At 35.4% G+C, this 16,124-nt stretch overlaps 2 protein-coding genes across 6 annotated transcripts in view; one reads left to right on the top strand and one right to left on the bottom strand.

The window, feature by feature from the left end:
• Positions 1-72: 72 nt before the first annotated feature.
• On the bottom strand, positions 73-10,513 carry LOC117325742 (diisopropyl-fluorophosphatase-like). The gene is made up of 5 exons (XM_033882182.1): positions 10,331-10,513; positions 6,812-6,952; positions 6,226-6,357; positions 5,149-5,365; positions 73-1,657 (listed from the first exon to the last, which is right to left on the bottom strand). The coding sequence occupies exons 1-5, from the start codon at positions 10,505-10,507 to the stop codon at positions 1,386-1,388; spliced, it is 939 nt and encodes a 312-aa protein (XP_033738073.1). The 5' UTR covers positions 10,508-10,513; the 3' UTR covers positions 73-1,385.
• A 191-nt stretch (positions 10,514-10,704) lies between these two features.
• The window catches only part of LOC117325739 (rapamycin-insensitive companion of mTOR-like), a 40,840-nt gene continuing 35,420 nt past the window's right edge, over positions 10,705-16,124 (top strand). For all 5 annotated transcript variants that reach the window (XM_033882177.1, XM_033882175.1, XM_033882173.1 and 2 more), the window contains exons 1-5: positions 10,705-10,776; positions 10,866-10,913; positions 14,207-14,366; positions 14,927-15,058; positions 15,790-15,980. In XM_033882177.1, the coding sequence (XP_033738068.1) occupies positions 10,722-10,776; positions 10,866-10,913; positions 14,207-14,366; positions 14,927-15,058; positions 15,790-15,980 (586 nt within the window). In that variant the 5' untranslated portion in view covers positions 10,705-10,721. The remainder of the gene's footprint in view (positions 10,777-10,865; positions 10,914-14,206; positions 14,367-14,926; positions 15,059-15,789; positions 15,981-16,124) is intronic.

Below are 16,124 nucleotides of genomic sequence, written 5' to 3'. Positions count from 1 at the left end.
GACATATCACTTACAAAAGAATCAGATTATCTTTTGATGATATTTATAAGAGGAAAAAGCATCACAAGAATCTGTATGACTGCTCTCTTTTTTAATAATGTGAATATTCATTTCATAAAAACAATTTTGTCAGAAAATAGTTCAACAGCATTTGTCATTTTTACATACAATATAACCTGGTCCTGACTTAATAAAATTCCTTAATTCAAGGAGACTCCTTAACTAAAATATTCCATGGGAAAGTATTTAAAGAATTTAAGGGAAAATTCTTAAAGAATTTAGTCCTTAATTTCGCTAATGCTTTCCTGTGGAAATGTTTGAGTTAAGAAACTTCCTTAAATAAAGGAATGTTGATAAAACTGGTTCTGGTCAGGAAGATTCCAAAGGAATGTTTACAAAGAAGTCATAGAAATAGATATGCATCAAAATTAACAATTCCTCAAATACATGTAGACCTGAAGGCCTTAAAATATTGACAATGAAAGCAAGATCTGCTTAATTTTTAAACTTAAAACATATTAAATACCGTGATACATACAACCAAAGTAAAAGATCATTGTACATATGTTCTAAAGGTTATCAAATATTGTACACATTGTAAACATTTTAAACATTCCTATTTATATAAAAACTAATGTATAAAATAACAACATTGCTGATATTGTTGACAACAGAATTCAACTTTATTTAAGAAAACGGATTTAATTGTCAATAAAATATTAATAACAAACATAGTATCATACAGTTTTCAAGATGCATAACTATTTAAATATTATCACTTTTAAATAGCAACAAATCATTTTAATTATAAGGCAGCTTAATGATTTATATAAAATGGCAATATAAAGCCTTAAATAATGACTAGCAATATACTGGTAGATTTAAATCCCTGACTGATTCTTTCCAGAAGAGACCATTCCAAAAACTTTAAACATCAAAATACAAAACATGTAACATCAGCTCATCTATGGAAACTTACTTTTTCAATATTATTTATTTGAAATATAAAATGACATAGAAATCCTTGTTGATAATCATTATGTTATCAATGATATATTATATAGAACAAAGATCTGAGCCGAAACACTATCTATCTCATAAGTGAAAAATCAACTTACAATTGTATATAAAATAAAAAAAGGTGTTAACTTAGGACAAAGACATATACCTATATATGGTGTATTAAAGTTTTTAAAATGGTCATTAAATTTTGAATCAAATATCTTAATTTCATAAGTATGTATATTAAATTTAATTTGAAATAGATATAAAGAAAATATGGCAATTACATAATGTTGTGTAAATTAAATTGTAAATTTTTCATAAATATATATCCTATAATATTTGGATTGCAAGCAATTCTATATAAATATAAATACTATTGATTACAACATCATAGTGTCACAATACTGTGGCATGCCTTTGTGCTTCCATTCAAACTTCCACAGGCCATGAAACTCGTGCTCCGTGACATATACAGTGTTAGTTGTTGGCTGAAAATGAATATTACTGGGGTTGGCAAAGGGACACTTGATTCTGGTTTTAGGACTGCCTCCTTCAGGACCGAACACTTCAATATGGGAGGATCCCCAATGAGCCACCAGAAGATTACCCTCCACATCAAAATCCATCCCATCTGGTCCACCCTCAAGGTTACCTGGAATTCAAGAATCAGTGATAATCATACACACCAAAAAAGATCGCCAAAATATTACAGAACTGATAACTGTAGGATCACAGAGTACTGTACAAGAGCACATTTAAGTACTCTACAACTCACATTATACACTGTATAAGATCACAATTAAACACTGCTCAAGATCACATTTAAACACTATACAAGATCACATTTAAGTACTATATAAGATCACATATAAGCACTGCATAAGTCACATTTAAGTACAGAGCTATATAAGATCATATTTAACTTACTATGCAAGATCACATTTAAGACATACATTATGAGACATGTTCTTCAGGTTGGCAAGTATGAATGTGAATGGATTTTCAAATTGGTATCACAAACAGCATAGGATTTAAGTCTGATAATTTGGACCACTTTGTTTATATCCTGACCATGGACAGTTCTTTTCTCGGACGAGGAGACTTTTAATTTAGACGAAAATGACCGGACAGTTTGATTACAATCTTGTATACTTAACATCTCAGTGTATATATACTTCGCTGGTTATTTGTCTGATAAAGGTGACAGAATGTAGTTTAACTTTAACTAACAAGGTCAGTGGAGGGTTAATTACAGCAATCATTTAATAACCATGACAAGGTCAGTGGAAGGTTAGTTACAGCAAACATTTAACAACCATGACAAGGTCAGTCAAGGTCAGTGGAAGGTTAATTACAGCAAACATTTAATAACCATGACAAGGTCAGTGGAAGGTTAGTTACAGCAAACATTTAACAACCATGACAAGGTCAGTCAAGGTCAGTGGAAGGTTAATTACAGCAATCATTTAATAACCATGACAAGGTCAGTGGAAGGTTAGTTACAGCAAACATTTAACAACCATGACAAGGTCAGTCAAGGTCAGTGGAAGGTAAATTACAGCAAACATTTAACAACCATGACAAGGTCAGTGGAAGGTTAGTTACAGCAAACATTTAATAACCATGACAAGGTCAGTGGAAGGTTAGTTACAGCAAACATTTAATAACCATGACAAGGTCAGTGGAAGGTTAGTTACAGCAAACATTTAACAACCATGACAAGGTCAGTGGAAGGTTAATTACAGCAAACAGTTAACAACCATGACAAGGTCAGTGGAAGGTTAGTTACAGCAGACACATTTAACAAACATGACAAGGTCAGTCAAGGTCAGTTGAAAGAAAGTTAGTTACAGCAAACATTTAATAACCATGACAAGGTCAGTGGAAGGTTAATTACAGCAAACATTTAACAACCATGTCAAGGTCAGTGGAAGGTTAATTACAGAAAACATTTAAAAAACATGACAAGGTCAGTGGAGAGTTAATTACAGCAAACATTTAATAACCATGACAAGGTCAGTGGAAGGTTAACTACAGCAGACACATTTAACAACCATGACAAGGTCAGTGGAAGGTTAGTTACAGCAAACATTTAACAACCATGACAAGGTCAGTGGAAGGTTAACTACAGCAGACACATTTAACAACCATGACAAGGTCAGTGGAAGGTTAGTTACAGCAAACATTTAACAACCATGACAAGGTCATGTAAGTCAGTAACAGAAAGTGTAAGTTACAGCAACATTTAACAACCATGACAAGGTCAGTGGAAGGTAGTTAAGTTAATAACCAGCAACAACATTTACACAACATTAACAACCATGACAAGGTCAGTGGAAGGTTAATTAACACAAACATTCAACAACCATGACAGGTCAGTGGAAGGTTAGTTACAGCAAACATTTAATAACCATGACAAGGTCAGTGGAAGGTTAATTACAGCAAACATTTAACAACCATGACAAGGTCAGTGGAAGGTTAATTACAGCAGACACATTTAACAACCATGACAAGGTCAGTGGAAGGTTAACTACAGCAGACACATTTAACAACCATGACAAGGTCAGTGGAAGGTTAATTACAGCAAACATTTAACAACCATGACAAGGTCAGTGGAAGGTTAGTTACAGCAAACATTTAATAACCATGACAAGGTCAGTGGAAAGGTTAGTTACAGCAAACATTTAATAACCATGACAAGGTCAGTGGAAGGTTAATTACAGCAGACACATTTAACAACCATGACAAAGTCAGTGGAAGGTTAGTTACAGCAAACATTTAACAACCATGACAAGGTCAGTGGAAGGTTAATTACAGCAAACAGTTAACAAACATGACAAGGTCAGTGGAAGGTTAGTTACAGCAGACACATTTAACAAACATGACAAGGTCAGTCAAGGTCAGTGGAAAGAAAGTTAGTTACAGCAAACATTTAATAACCATGACAAGGTCAGTGGAAGGTTAATTACAGCAAACATTTAACAACCATGTCAAGGTCAGTGGAAGGTTAATTACAGAAAACATTTAAAAAACATGACAAGGTCAGTGGAGAGTTAATTACAGCAAACATTTAACAACCATGACAAGGTCAGTGGAAGGTTAACTACAGCAGACACATTTAACAACCATGACAAGGTCAGTGGAAGGTTAGTTACAGCAAACATTTAATAACCATGACAAGGTCAGTGGAAGGTTAACTACAGCAAACATTTAACAACCATGACAAGGTCAGTCAAGGTCAGTGGAAGGTTAGTGACAGCAAACATTTAATAACCATGACAAGGTCTGTGGAAGGTTAATTACAGCAAACATTTAACAACCATGACAAGGTCAGTCAAGGTCAGTGGAAGGTTAGTTACAACAAACATTCAACAACCATGACAAGGTCAGTGGAAGGTTAGTTACAGCAAACATTTAACAACCATGACAAGGTCAGTCAAGGTCAGTGGAAAGTTAGTGACAGCAAACATTTAATAACCATGAAAAGGTCAGTGGAAGGTTAATTACAGCAAACATTTAACAACCATGACAAGGTCAGTCAAGGTCAGTGGAAGGTTAGTTACAACAAACATTTAACAGCCATGACAAGGTCAGTGGAAGGTTAATTACAGCAGACACATTTAACAACCATGACAAGGTCAGTGGAAGGTTAGTTACAGCAAACATTTAACAACCATGACAAGGTCAGTGAAAGGTTAATTACAGCAGACACATTTAACAACCATGACAAGGTAAGTGGAAGGTTATTTACAGCACTTATACCAGGTGAAGTTTGCCTGAAAGTTACACTTGATTGCAACACAAATATCAAGGTTAAGGTTGGCTGCAGCCTATGTTACAGCACACAAATCCCTTGACAAAGATCACCAAAATGTTAATTTCCTCACTCATAAACCAGCACTTGTATGGCTTGGTCACACTAGCCTGAACATTATATGACAACACATATTCATTAACCATTACAAGGTTACCTGAAGGTCAATTACAGCACACATTCTTATTTTGTAACGAAGTTACCACACAAAATTGTACCACACAAAGTCAACTTATATTTGTGAAATTAAATATGCTTTGCAACTGACAGTTGTCATGAACATAATGAATATAAGATATTAATTGACCTATGCAGGTCATCATACGTACCAGGTAACTTTCCCCAAAGGAATTTCTCAGACACTTTCCCAGGACCCATTATGGTGTATCCCCACAGAGACTTGGTAGGTGTCTCGGCAACAATAAGAAGTGAGGGTCGTCCATCTTCAGAGTGTTTAACTGCTATTCCATTAGGGAAACGTATCCCAGTATCAACCTTTATCACTTCTGCATCCTTTGTCATACAATACACAGACCCAAAAGGCTCCTATGGTGTAGAAAATCAGGTTTAGATACTTCATACATCTTTTAGTCTTTTACACAGAACAAATACCCAGTGGCTGTGTCTTATGATGTTTGTAGCTTTTACATGTATATGCAAGTTTGATCTTTTCTGTACTGATCTAATTTTTCCTGTTAATAATAATCTGTTCTGTCAACATATCTTATTGACAAAATATGACTCTACTTTTATTTTTAATTGATAATTGACTATGGACAACTAGATACAACAACTAGAGACAAAGATAATTTGCAAATATTATTTGGTAAATATCCATAGAAAACAGTAATAACAAATTTCAACTGTCAAATCCAAAATGAACATCTGTCATTTGTTAATATCCAAGATTGCTCACAGTCAGTCATTTTTTTTATGCACAACAAGAACCCAACTCTTTTTCTTTAAAGATATGTGTATACCGTTTTAGGTTACAAGTACCAAAATAATGTCAACATTCATTTGCTTCAGATTGAAACTTCAAATACAAAATTGGTTTTTCTTGTTAAAAATTTGTCCCAATGGTAGGATAGTGTTGAAAATTTGTCCCAATGGTAGGATAGTAAATTGCCATTATCAATAGTTTGGAATACTTTAATATGAAACTTGCATTTGCAAGTCAGCAACATATTAAATGTTGATAAATTATTATATATAACTGGTTTACCTTTTATATACATGTCAAAAAAATTTTAATTTCAAACACTCACACGTAAAATATAGCTTAAATTACCAAGTACATCCAAAAAAGTAATAAAACAACATTGATTAACTAAGATAATCTCTCCTGGTTATAACCAACTTTAATTGTAATCACTAATTTACATTTAGTTTAGTATGAGACGTACCTCCATAGATCTTCTGTAGGGATGAGGAGCTATCTCCCCAGCTGGAGCAGTCACCCACAAGTGTCCAAAGTAGTCAAAACTGCAGTCATTGCATCCTTGCATAATGTTGTTGTCTTTGTCAGTTTTACACACCTTCAATGGTAAGATTAAAAATGTTATCAGTTCTGTGTCAACTTTCCTTCAGTTTTATGTCAACATTTCATCCAATTGATATAAATGGTAAGGGATCCAATTAACTAATAACCTGGGTTTGGTAGGATAAAATCAACATAGAAGAAAATGTATGATAAACATCATGTTGTTCATGATACACTATAAATGCCATCAATATAAATTTGATGTGTATTAAAAAATGTTTCATTCTCATTTCTTCATTTTGATGATTGTTACTAGAGTCTCTTTTTTTCTGACACTATAAGAAAGCTGAATAAAATCTTTAAGAAATTCAATTCAATTTGCCCCATCCCCAACCCATGTATATTTTTAGTTCAGGAGAAGAAATAACATGCAATGAAAACAATAGTTATATGAGTAATATGACACTTTTTACATTAATTGATAATTCATATTTACATGTCAAAATTACCTGTTGGAATTGGCCATCCCTGGTGACTTTGATGATTCCTAGTCTCATATCAGCTATCCAAATGTCATTGTTTTTGTCACACTGACAGCCTGCTGGCACTCCACCATCTCCATTTAGACTGGGCTCACATAGAGTATCCAACTACTCATGTGTACAATAAAAAAAAATCAAGGTCAAATCTACAATTAGAAATTTGGTTTTTCCTGCAGACTTTTACAAGCAGTTTGGATGAGTACAAGTAGTTCATCACATCTTAATATTTTCTAGCTTCTGGAAGGTAAATAACTAGAAATAAATTTAACAAGGGGATAACAAAGTTAGATTTTAATTAATCAGAGGATAACTAAGATTGCATATCATATGCCATATATTTGTCCAATCAGAATGGGTATGCGGTCCAGGTTGCAAGTAGGACCAGGGGGCTGGAGTATCAAAGGGACTGTACAGTGATAAATGATAAAGATCCCACTGCAGTTTTTCAATGAAGAGTAGGTGTGATAACGCCGGCCCAGAGGATAGGGTTTTTTAGGCCAATATTTGATTTTTCGAATTATTTATTAGGTGTTTAGATGGACGTCAAAAACCTCGATAAATCAAATTGACAGGGTAGGGTCTTCTCTCTTCTCCACTCATCTTCGCTAGGGTGTAGGGTACGTTAAAGTTGGCCTGGATAGCAGGAGAACTAGGGGTCACTCTATGTGGTGTTGGCTAGGGCTATATCAACAGGGTTTCTTGGTGCTCTAGATAGGTCCATATGTTCCCACATGGTGGGCTATTTGGGCACATTGTTAACATCATTTAATCTGTTTATTTAAATAAACTTGAGTTAACTTTACACAAAGTGTTGCCAACATTGGCCCAGAATGGTCGGACCCTGCCTACTACAATACAAATCTTTCTGTCAGGACGTACACAACAAAAAGAAACCTCAGAATGGACATATGTAACCCTGGTAAATACTAGCTGCAATATACCTCTCGGCTAGAGAGATCTTCTCTTTAGCTCGATCGGTTGAGCGTAAGACTAGTAAGCCAGAGGTCCCGGGTTCGATCCCTAGCGGAGGCAGTGATTTAAATTTAATTTATCATGCGCTCTGTTACATTGGCGCCCATGTAGGGACCCGGGGAAAATACTCAGGATTGCTCCACAAGCATCGCTGTTACTCCTGGAAACACGAGGATGAGTTTTTTCCTGGAGGGGGAGTATGTAACCCTGGTAAATACTAGCCGCAATATACCTCTCGGCTAGAGAGATCTTCTCTTTAGCTCGATCGGTTGAGTGTAAGACTAGTAGGCCAGAGGTCCCGGGTTCGATCCCTAACGGAGGCAGTGATTTAAATTTAATTTATCATGCGCTCTGTTACATATGTAACATCAGGTATTCCCCGGCCCAGGGGTTGGAAATTGGCTATTTGTGACTTTGATCAATGACCTGTCTGACTTGATATCTTAAACTATCTACTTGTTGCAGACGACACAAAGATCTTTAATATAATTAAAATTGTGATCATGATATATATAATAAGAGCGCAGCTCATCGCGCCCGAAGGGCGCGAGAGCGAAGCTCTCTTTCAGACAACACGTGTATAAGCTATATTTTCAATCAATTCTATACCCCTTCCACTTTGAAATCGTGTCCGGCGGGAAAAGTCGCGCGCCTCCAGTAGAGGCGGCCATGTTTGAAATCTCGTTCCCTACACGACGAGATCTGAAAGATTTCTCTCTCGTCGAAACAAATAACTAAAAGTTAGTTCAAATCACTTAATTCTTGAAATATCCACACAACCCATGTCAAAGGCCTGATTCATTTAAAAGCTACCATTTCTATTTTTCTTTTTACGGACGAGGTAAATGTATTTTGCGAATTAGATTGGCTTGAGATATTTCGTTGGTTACCTAATCGGAACCCTCCAAGTTTCGGTGCTGATCAAATTGGATGCGAGCGTAGAATAAGAGGTTATTTTGCTGCATATGTGCATTAAATAGAACAGTTTTTAATTGCATTATCATTAGATAACAGCATTGTAAGCACAACTTTCCAGGTTACAACCGAAAACCCTGAAAGATTACTGAATTGAACACTGAATGGTGTTGCATTGTCGTCAAGCGTGACGTCATAAGAATTCAACGTCAAAGATTATGCCACTGATTCCCGCGCTTTCTCAGCGCATATATTTAACGAGTTTTTCGTAGTCCAGATTTCTGTGAAATATGTGATATTTTACGGGAAACGAATAACTTCTGTATTTTCAAAGTGGGTATAGATTGTATTAACTGCAGAAGTTGCTGCTTTTTTTTTTTTTATCATAAAATGTCATCAAAACTTGTATTATCTTAATAAAATATCATGCTTATAATACATCTCAAATAATAGTCTAAGCGAGTGATTTTGCTTCTTGTTACTTCAACCACGGACTTAGATATACACACACTAATATATGTCCATGCTTTAACCTAAAAACAAAACCAAAACCCAACAGATGCATAAAATAAAAGATGATATAGATATACCTCGCAAGTTTTGATTGTAACTAGTTTATTGATACGATTGCCTTCCAGCTTCCTTTAGCTCAGTCAGTAAAGCAGCTGACCATTTAAGCCATGCAGTGGTCGCGGGCTCGATCCCGGTGGGGGCACACTACTTGCGTTTCTGTTACATCGGTTGACCACTCCAAGTGCAAGCTATAGGGAAATGAGAGGATTCGTCGGGGATAACACCTGGGTTAATGTGTGTTCGGGGCAAACACGTTTGAAAAGTGAAGAATAGTGAGGCAGATTTTAATTGTAAATAGTGTACATAGTGATTTCAAGTGGGGAAATTTCCCTTAAGCTTATCGGTAGAGCGACGGACCAGTAAGCAGAGGGTCGCGGGTTCAATCCCTCGTGGAGTCAATATATTCGCTTTCCTGTTATATATATCATGGGAATATTGTTGCATTATCTGACCTTTTACGTTTTTAGTAACATATGAAATATGGCAGTAGAATACTGATGTCATTATTCAGTGCACATGTCATCACGGATATAATATGTACGATCACTTGGAATCAGACAATGCAAAGTAATTAAGACAATGAAAGTCACATCAGGACAAACAATAAGAATTTCAGCTGATATATGTATAGATGTACAGATGTATAGATGTAATACATAGTTTATGTTACAATGTGTTTACACGTTTAGATTTAGATTTTTTAAATGGGGGGAGGGTATAATCACCTATTATATTTTGGCCTAGTTTGTAGCATATTTTGTGTGTCATTCTTTTAAGTTAAGACCCCCTCCTCCTCCCCCCCCCCCCCCTCCCCCCAAAAAAGAAATGAGTCTGAATTTCTAAAATGTGGTAGTATATACACACTGCGATATGTCCAAGTATACACGTACATAAACTTTAATGATTAACGGTGAGTGATTACTGTCATAGCTGCGCTCTTCTAAGGCTTTGCCTTCATTCATATTATATACAGTACGAGTAGTAGAGTACTACCTTAGGCCTAGTACCTAGGCGTACGCCCCTCACCTTTCCTGTCGACAAGTCAACTTTCAACACTTGACCAGCAAATTTTCCATCCTTTTCTATTTCTGGGGCCACCATGTAAAAATTTCCATCCGTGTCAAACACTGGTCCTTCAGCACCGAGGATATTTTTGGCTATATTTGTAAACGTTGGTTCGAAAATCGCCATTTCGTCTGCCATGTTGCCAAAAAGTGTTCGACTGATAACAGGAAGTCGTAACATATATACCTGGTATGACAGCAATTTACATATTATCTATTTGTTAACTTTTTAATCCGGTTTTCGTATTTCTTTGTTTCCTTTTCATCTTATTGACATGATGTAAATATGTTAAAGGACTTTTTAAGAAATTAGTTGTACGACAACCGTCCTGTGTAGGAAGTAAATTTTGATAATGGCGGCCGCTATGGTCCGCCACGGACGTCCATTCAGAAATGTCCGATCTAGAAGTAAGTTCAGAAGCATCTAGCTTAATGTTTATGTTTTCTTACTAAATGAATGTCTATTTATCTCACAATTGATTTCTTTTATTTTTCAGTACGTCACGAAAGCGGCGAGGAAGGTGTAAAATTGGACCTTTCGAAAGGTGGGTTGACATGTCGGTAAATGAAAAACACTGTCGAGGTTCAGGGATCCAGGTCTACTTGAACTTTTAACTCTTTGCACGTACTTTTGAATGACACTTAATGTTGACAGTTTTATTGTGAAACGATGTTGTTGGTGGTTTATGGTACTGATAGAAATCAACTTATGTAGACACTAATTGCCGGTTTTCTGAAGAAAATGGATAACTAGACTAGCACTGTACTGCAAAGTAATTGACTTGTTCAAAATTAGAAACCGATACAGAAAATGTAAACAAATATGTCCATATTATTTACAATAGAACAAAAGTAACGTTGGAAAGTACTTGTTCGTCCCTATTGAATCAACCAGGGAGAATTTTACTGATTGGTAGATCGCTGAAGTGGATAGGCCAATTACATATATATCAATCCAAGTTAATTTATCAGGGTTTATGCGCTTATGTGGTGTTTATTACTGCTCAAATCCGGGATAAATTTAACCTGGATGCAAGAGGCTTACCAAGTCAGGACTTGGGGACAATTTTAATGATTTTCTATCACTAAACCTTGGAATCCAGGGTGATTGACAATTGACACCTATGGTAGTGTTGTCTGCACTGAAAACTTATATTTAAAGGACACAAAATGGTATTAGGAGTTCCATGTTGACAAAAAGGGGTGTTCCCTTGGACAAACATCTGGTGTTGAGACAAACCCTGACAACCGAATCAATCATGATCAGTAGAAACTTATGATTAGGATACATCATTTTATATAAAGCATATACACCCATTGCAAACAAAACCTATGTTAAGTTAATAATGATATCACCTGTTTCAATTTGGTGCTCAATAGTATGGGGAGGGCAGAGTCAGTCATGCATATAATTTAGACCGAATATACTACTGAAATTACAGTATTCTCCACTGATAGTGTTTTTCCCTTTGAATCAAAACAAATTCCCCATCAAGAAAAATCCCACAAAACAGGGAAAAATTCTCCAAAACGGGGGAAATCCCTCAAATTTTGATGAAATATGTAAGAATTATAGCAAAGAATAGCTGTTAAATGTTAACAGCCCTTCATTTCCCCTTAATTTCATATAGGGTAGTATTCCCTAAATCCTAGATCAATGCTTGGTGTACGTATACATACACCAGTAATCCAGTACCCAAGGGTGTCTTTCAGGGACAAGTCGATTTGTTCTTGTAAAATGTTCGTCCTATCATCAGGAACGTCAAATCAATTGCAACATTGTTTATGAACATAATATTAATATGATATAGATTTTCGACAGTTTACATTGACATAGCACTGCCATCTTTGTTCTTCTTGCTGTGGAGGTGGTGTGAGAATCCTGTTCCTAGAACATGTTCTGTACTGTGTTCTCTGTTTATAAGAATGCGGAAAGTAAAGTCAAAAGAAATCGGATACAATCATTTGTTTTTATTAATCTTCTAAGTTAAACTTTGTTGCCCAATTGTGGTATAACAAGGTACTTGATAAGAAATGAAGGTAATTTGGCACCAATGAAAGTTTGTGTTGATGTCATTTTTTTTTTCATATATACTTTACCCCTCATTTTTGGGATGAGAGATATCTACCTCTTTTGAGGTTTCAGTGGTTGGCATGTATGAAACAAAATAAATCAGATACGACAATACATATTTTATATTATTAATAAATCAGACATCCTTAATCACCTAACTTTATCCAGGCCTTAAAATTTAAAAAGTTCCTTTCATCCACAGTTTATTATTTTTCACAGTTAAAAAATTCCCACTTTAGCCATTGTGTTTCTTTAAATTCTGCAAACCACAAGTACAACAAATCACTAAGAAGCAGCTGCTCAACTTGTTTTTTCTATTGCATTCCAGAAAACCTTCTATAGTTAAATAAAAAGAATAATTTCTGAACACACTATGCATCTGGAAATAATATTGTTTTTCATTATGTTTTGGCTCGGATGGTTAGTTGCACAAAGTCTTAAAGGGACATCACGGTAAAAACGTTTCAATTTTCAATGAATGTACGCCTTTTGTTCATTTCCAGTTATGTTTCTGTGCTGTCCCAATGTTCACAGTCGATCCTCATGTCCAGCTTGACCACTTGATTTAGTTGGGAATCCCCCTCTAAATCTAGCGCGGAAATTATTTTTAAATCATCACGTAACTGTTTTGAAATCGAGGCAACACAAACACACGATAGTTTACAAGGCGAATTGGATTAGTTAGACAACGATATTATACAGTGGTTTAAATGTTAAATAACACGTTCTGTATATATTCCGGCACATATATTTATGTGTAAATAAGTGTAAACACTGTACATATAGTATAGTGACAGTAGTGATGTACTGGTACAGACTGTATAAATATTACCGAGTTTTTGTAAATATTACCGAGATTGTCATGACCTACTATCCAGCAATCAAGCAGAATACGAGCAGCGTCCGCATTACTGCTGTTTTCATGTTTGAACTGTATTGTACTGCTTCCCCAGTTTAATTCTAGGATTGTGTTTGACCCATTTTCCAATTATTCTCTTCATTGCGGGAGCTGTTATCATTTTCAACCGCAGTCGATTCACATTGGAAGCCATTTTTGTTTTCAGGTGTTTTAGTGTGTTGTGCGCATGCGTGTTATCGTATATGTCACAAAATTTGCATATTCAGACTATTGATCAACGAATTGTGATAACCTTTTTATAATTAATAATTGATGTTTTTTATATACATATATCATCAAATTCGAATGGTTATTGTTCATAAGGATATTTTTTTTAAAGATATACCCAATAATATGAAAAAATACAAAATAAAAATTGGTTTACCGTGATGTCCCTTTAATAATAACTGCTGTTACATTGAAAATAACTCCATCCAGGTTTTAGTTCCCACAAAGCCTGACATATTATCCATGTTGTGTAACCTTAGGATTAACAGGTGATACATAGTTTACATTTTGAGACCTGGTGAAAGTAAAATTTATAGTACTCTAGGAAGTGGGAAGGGTTGTGTGGGAAGATATAGATAATCCATGTAATTGATCTGGTCAATAGAGTGGCATACAACACTTGCCATGTCATATGTTAACAGTCTGGAGACCTGTAGAGTCTAGAGAGTCATTTCTCACAACACTAGGATAACGACTGATGTGGTTATTAAATACATTTATGCAATGACAAATGTGTAATTGCGAAGATAAACGTCTATTGCGCCTTTGTTTAATCGTTATAAAAGGATTTTATGGTAAGAACAAGGATAAATTTGTGTAATAGTGTATAAAGTTATATATATATTTATTTATTTCAGATCCTGGCGAAAATATTAAAGAAATACTGACTATAGCAACAGTGCATCTTCATGTACATAAGACCAAGAAGCTGGGATATCTAAATGCATTTGTTAAACTTCTGTACAAACTGGGAAAAGAGAAAAGCTTAGGATATTCAAAACAAGATATACTTTGCTGGTAAGAAATTTTCATAGAGAGAAATGTATTTAGAATCTTTTCTTTACGTTCACAAAAATGATGACAAATGTTGCCAAAACCTACCTAGATCATAGAATTGTGATACACCAATACCAGTAGTTTGTTTGTTGGCTGGGTTTATCTTCCCATGAACAGCCAGGGTCAGTTTGAAGCTTGAGTCTCTTTGTAGTAGTTGGTGACTACCTCACTAAACAACATACAGGAGGCCTGTCACATGCCATCCAGAACAATTAGGTTAAAGTGCCTTGCCCAAAGACACAACCACGACAGCACAGACAGCCTGTTTCTCTGCTTCCTGAGAACACACACCACCAAGGGTATGGGGCAGGAAACCACGTCAGATCTTTACCTGATATTACGTAACCTACACTCTAATCAACTGAGCTATTGCATCCCCTTGATTTACTAATAGATACCTTGAAAAGAAATGATGATATGTAAAGTTTACCACTTACCAGGTAAAATTAAAAACAAAAATTAAAGTAAGCTGTTCAAATAAAAAAATATTTATATTAATAGCATAACTTGGTTTGTTTCAGCTTAAGGGTGAGTTTGTTCCATGAGGCTAAGGAGGTGAGAGCTGCAACACTAAGAGTGTTGAGGTATTTCATACAGGATGGGGAAACATTGGATCTCTTATACAAACTTCACATGGATTATCTCATTGTCAGGTATATATCATAAATCAATGTGTTAAGGACTGGACAGTTGTACAGTTTAGTTATTCTTACTAAATACTTGACTGCTTGTCACTAATTTTTTATGCGCCTATATTATTATTGATCTACTGTCCAGATCAGTGCATCCTTTTGTAATAAAAATTAACAAAATAATAACAAAGAGATGTATCATTTAATTAACAAAATAATTACTTTAAGAGATGTACTGTTTAATTGTCTGCAAAAGCAATGAAGAAACAGCGATATAGGTTTCGGGTTTACAGAAAACATAGATCTAATACTATGTAATTGTTGATGGACAGAGACTATTATGGGAAATAAAGGTAAATCTTTTAAATCCTACTCCTTTTGAACCTGTGACAGATGAGTATGTCTACTTGTTTTGTGTAAAAATCCTTGGGCCAATGGGACTTTACATAAACCAAGGGTATGTACAATATGTCTGAAAGGGACAGGAAAATAATCTTCCTCAAAAAATTGAATGTTTTTATGCCCCTATCATGTAATGCTTAGGGATGGGCATATAGATTAGTGTTACCCATGTTCATCCCGTCACCGATGCAGTGTAACTAGCTAATCTCAGGAACCTCCTCAAACTGTGTTTGGTGTGTCAGTTGGCAGCGGGGGCATTTATGTCTTCCAGACATTTTCTAGTTATTGATAAGAACCATTGTTTCGTTAGTAACAAATATATGTTGTAAAGCATATCTGTTGATTGACAGGTCAATTGACATGTGCCTGGACAATGAGGTGGAGAGGATTCATGCCATCAAACTGGTACGACGGATAGCACAGCTGGCTCCCCACAGACTCACCTGCTCCCTTATCTACCCTCTAGTTGCCATTGGTAATGATGGGGCAGGTGAACGAGACCGCATGGTTCGCGTTTGTCTCTCTACTATTTGTGAAATAGGTAAATTACATTTTTCACGTGAATACTTTTTTGTCTTTTAATGTAACATATGTTTCATTTGTACTAACATCTAGATATTAATACTCTACATATATAAGTATATTGATATTCAGTATTGCTGCACTTTTTCATAAAATGAAATTT

Source organism: Pecten maximus, chromosome 4 (assembly GCF_902652985.1).
Source record: "Pecten maximus chromosome 4, xPecMax1.1, whole genome shotgun sequence".
In the NCBI taxonomy this organism is placed as follows: Eukaryota; Metazoa; Mollusca; class Bivalvia; order Pectinida; family Pectinidae; genus Pecten; species Pecten maximus.
Note: the sequence above shows the minus strand (reverse complement) of the source record. Positions and strands in the feature narration are given on the sequence as shown.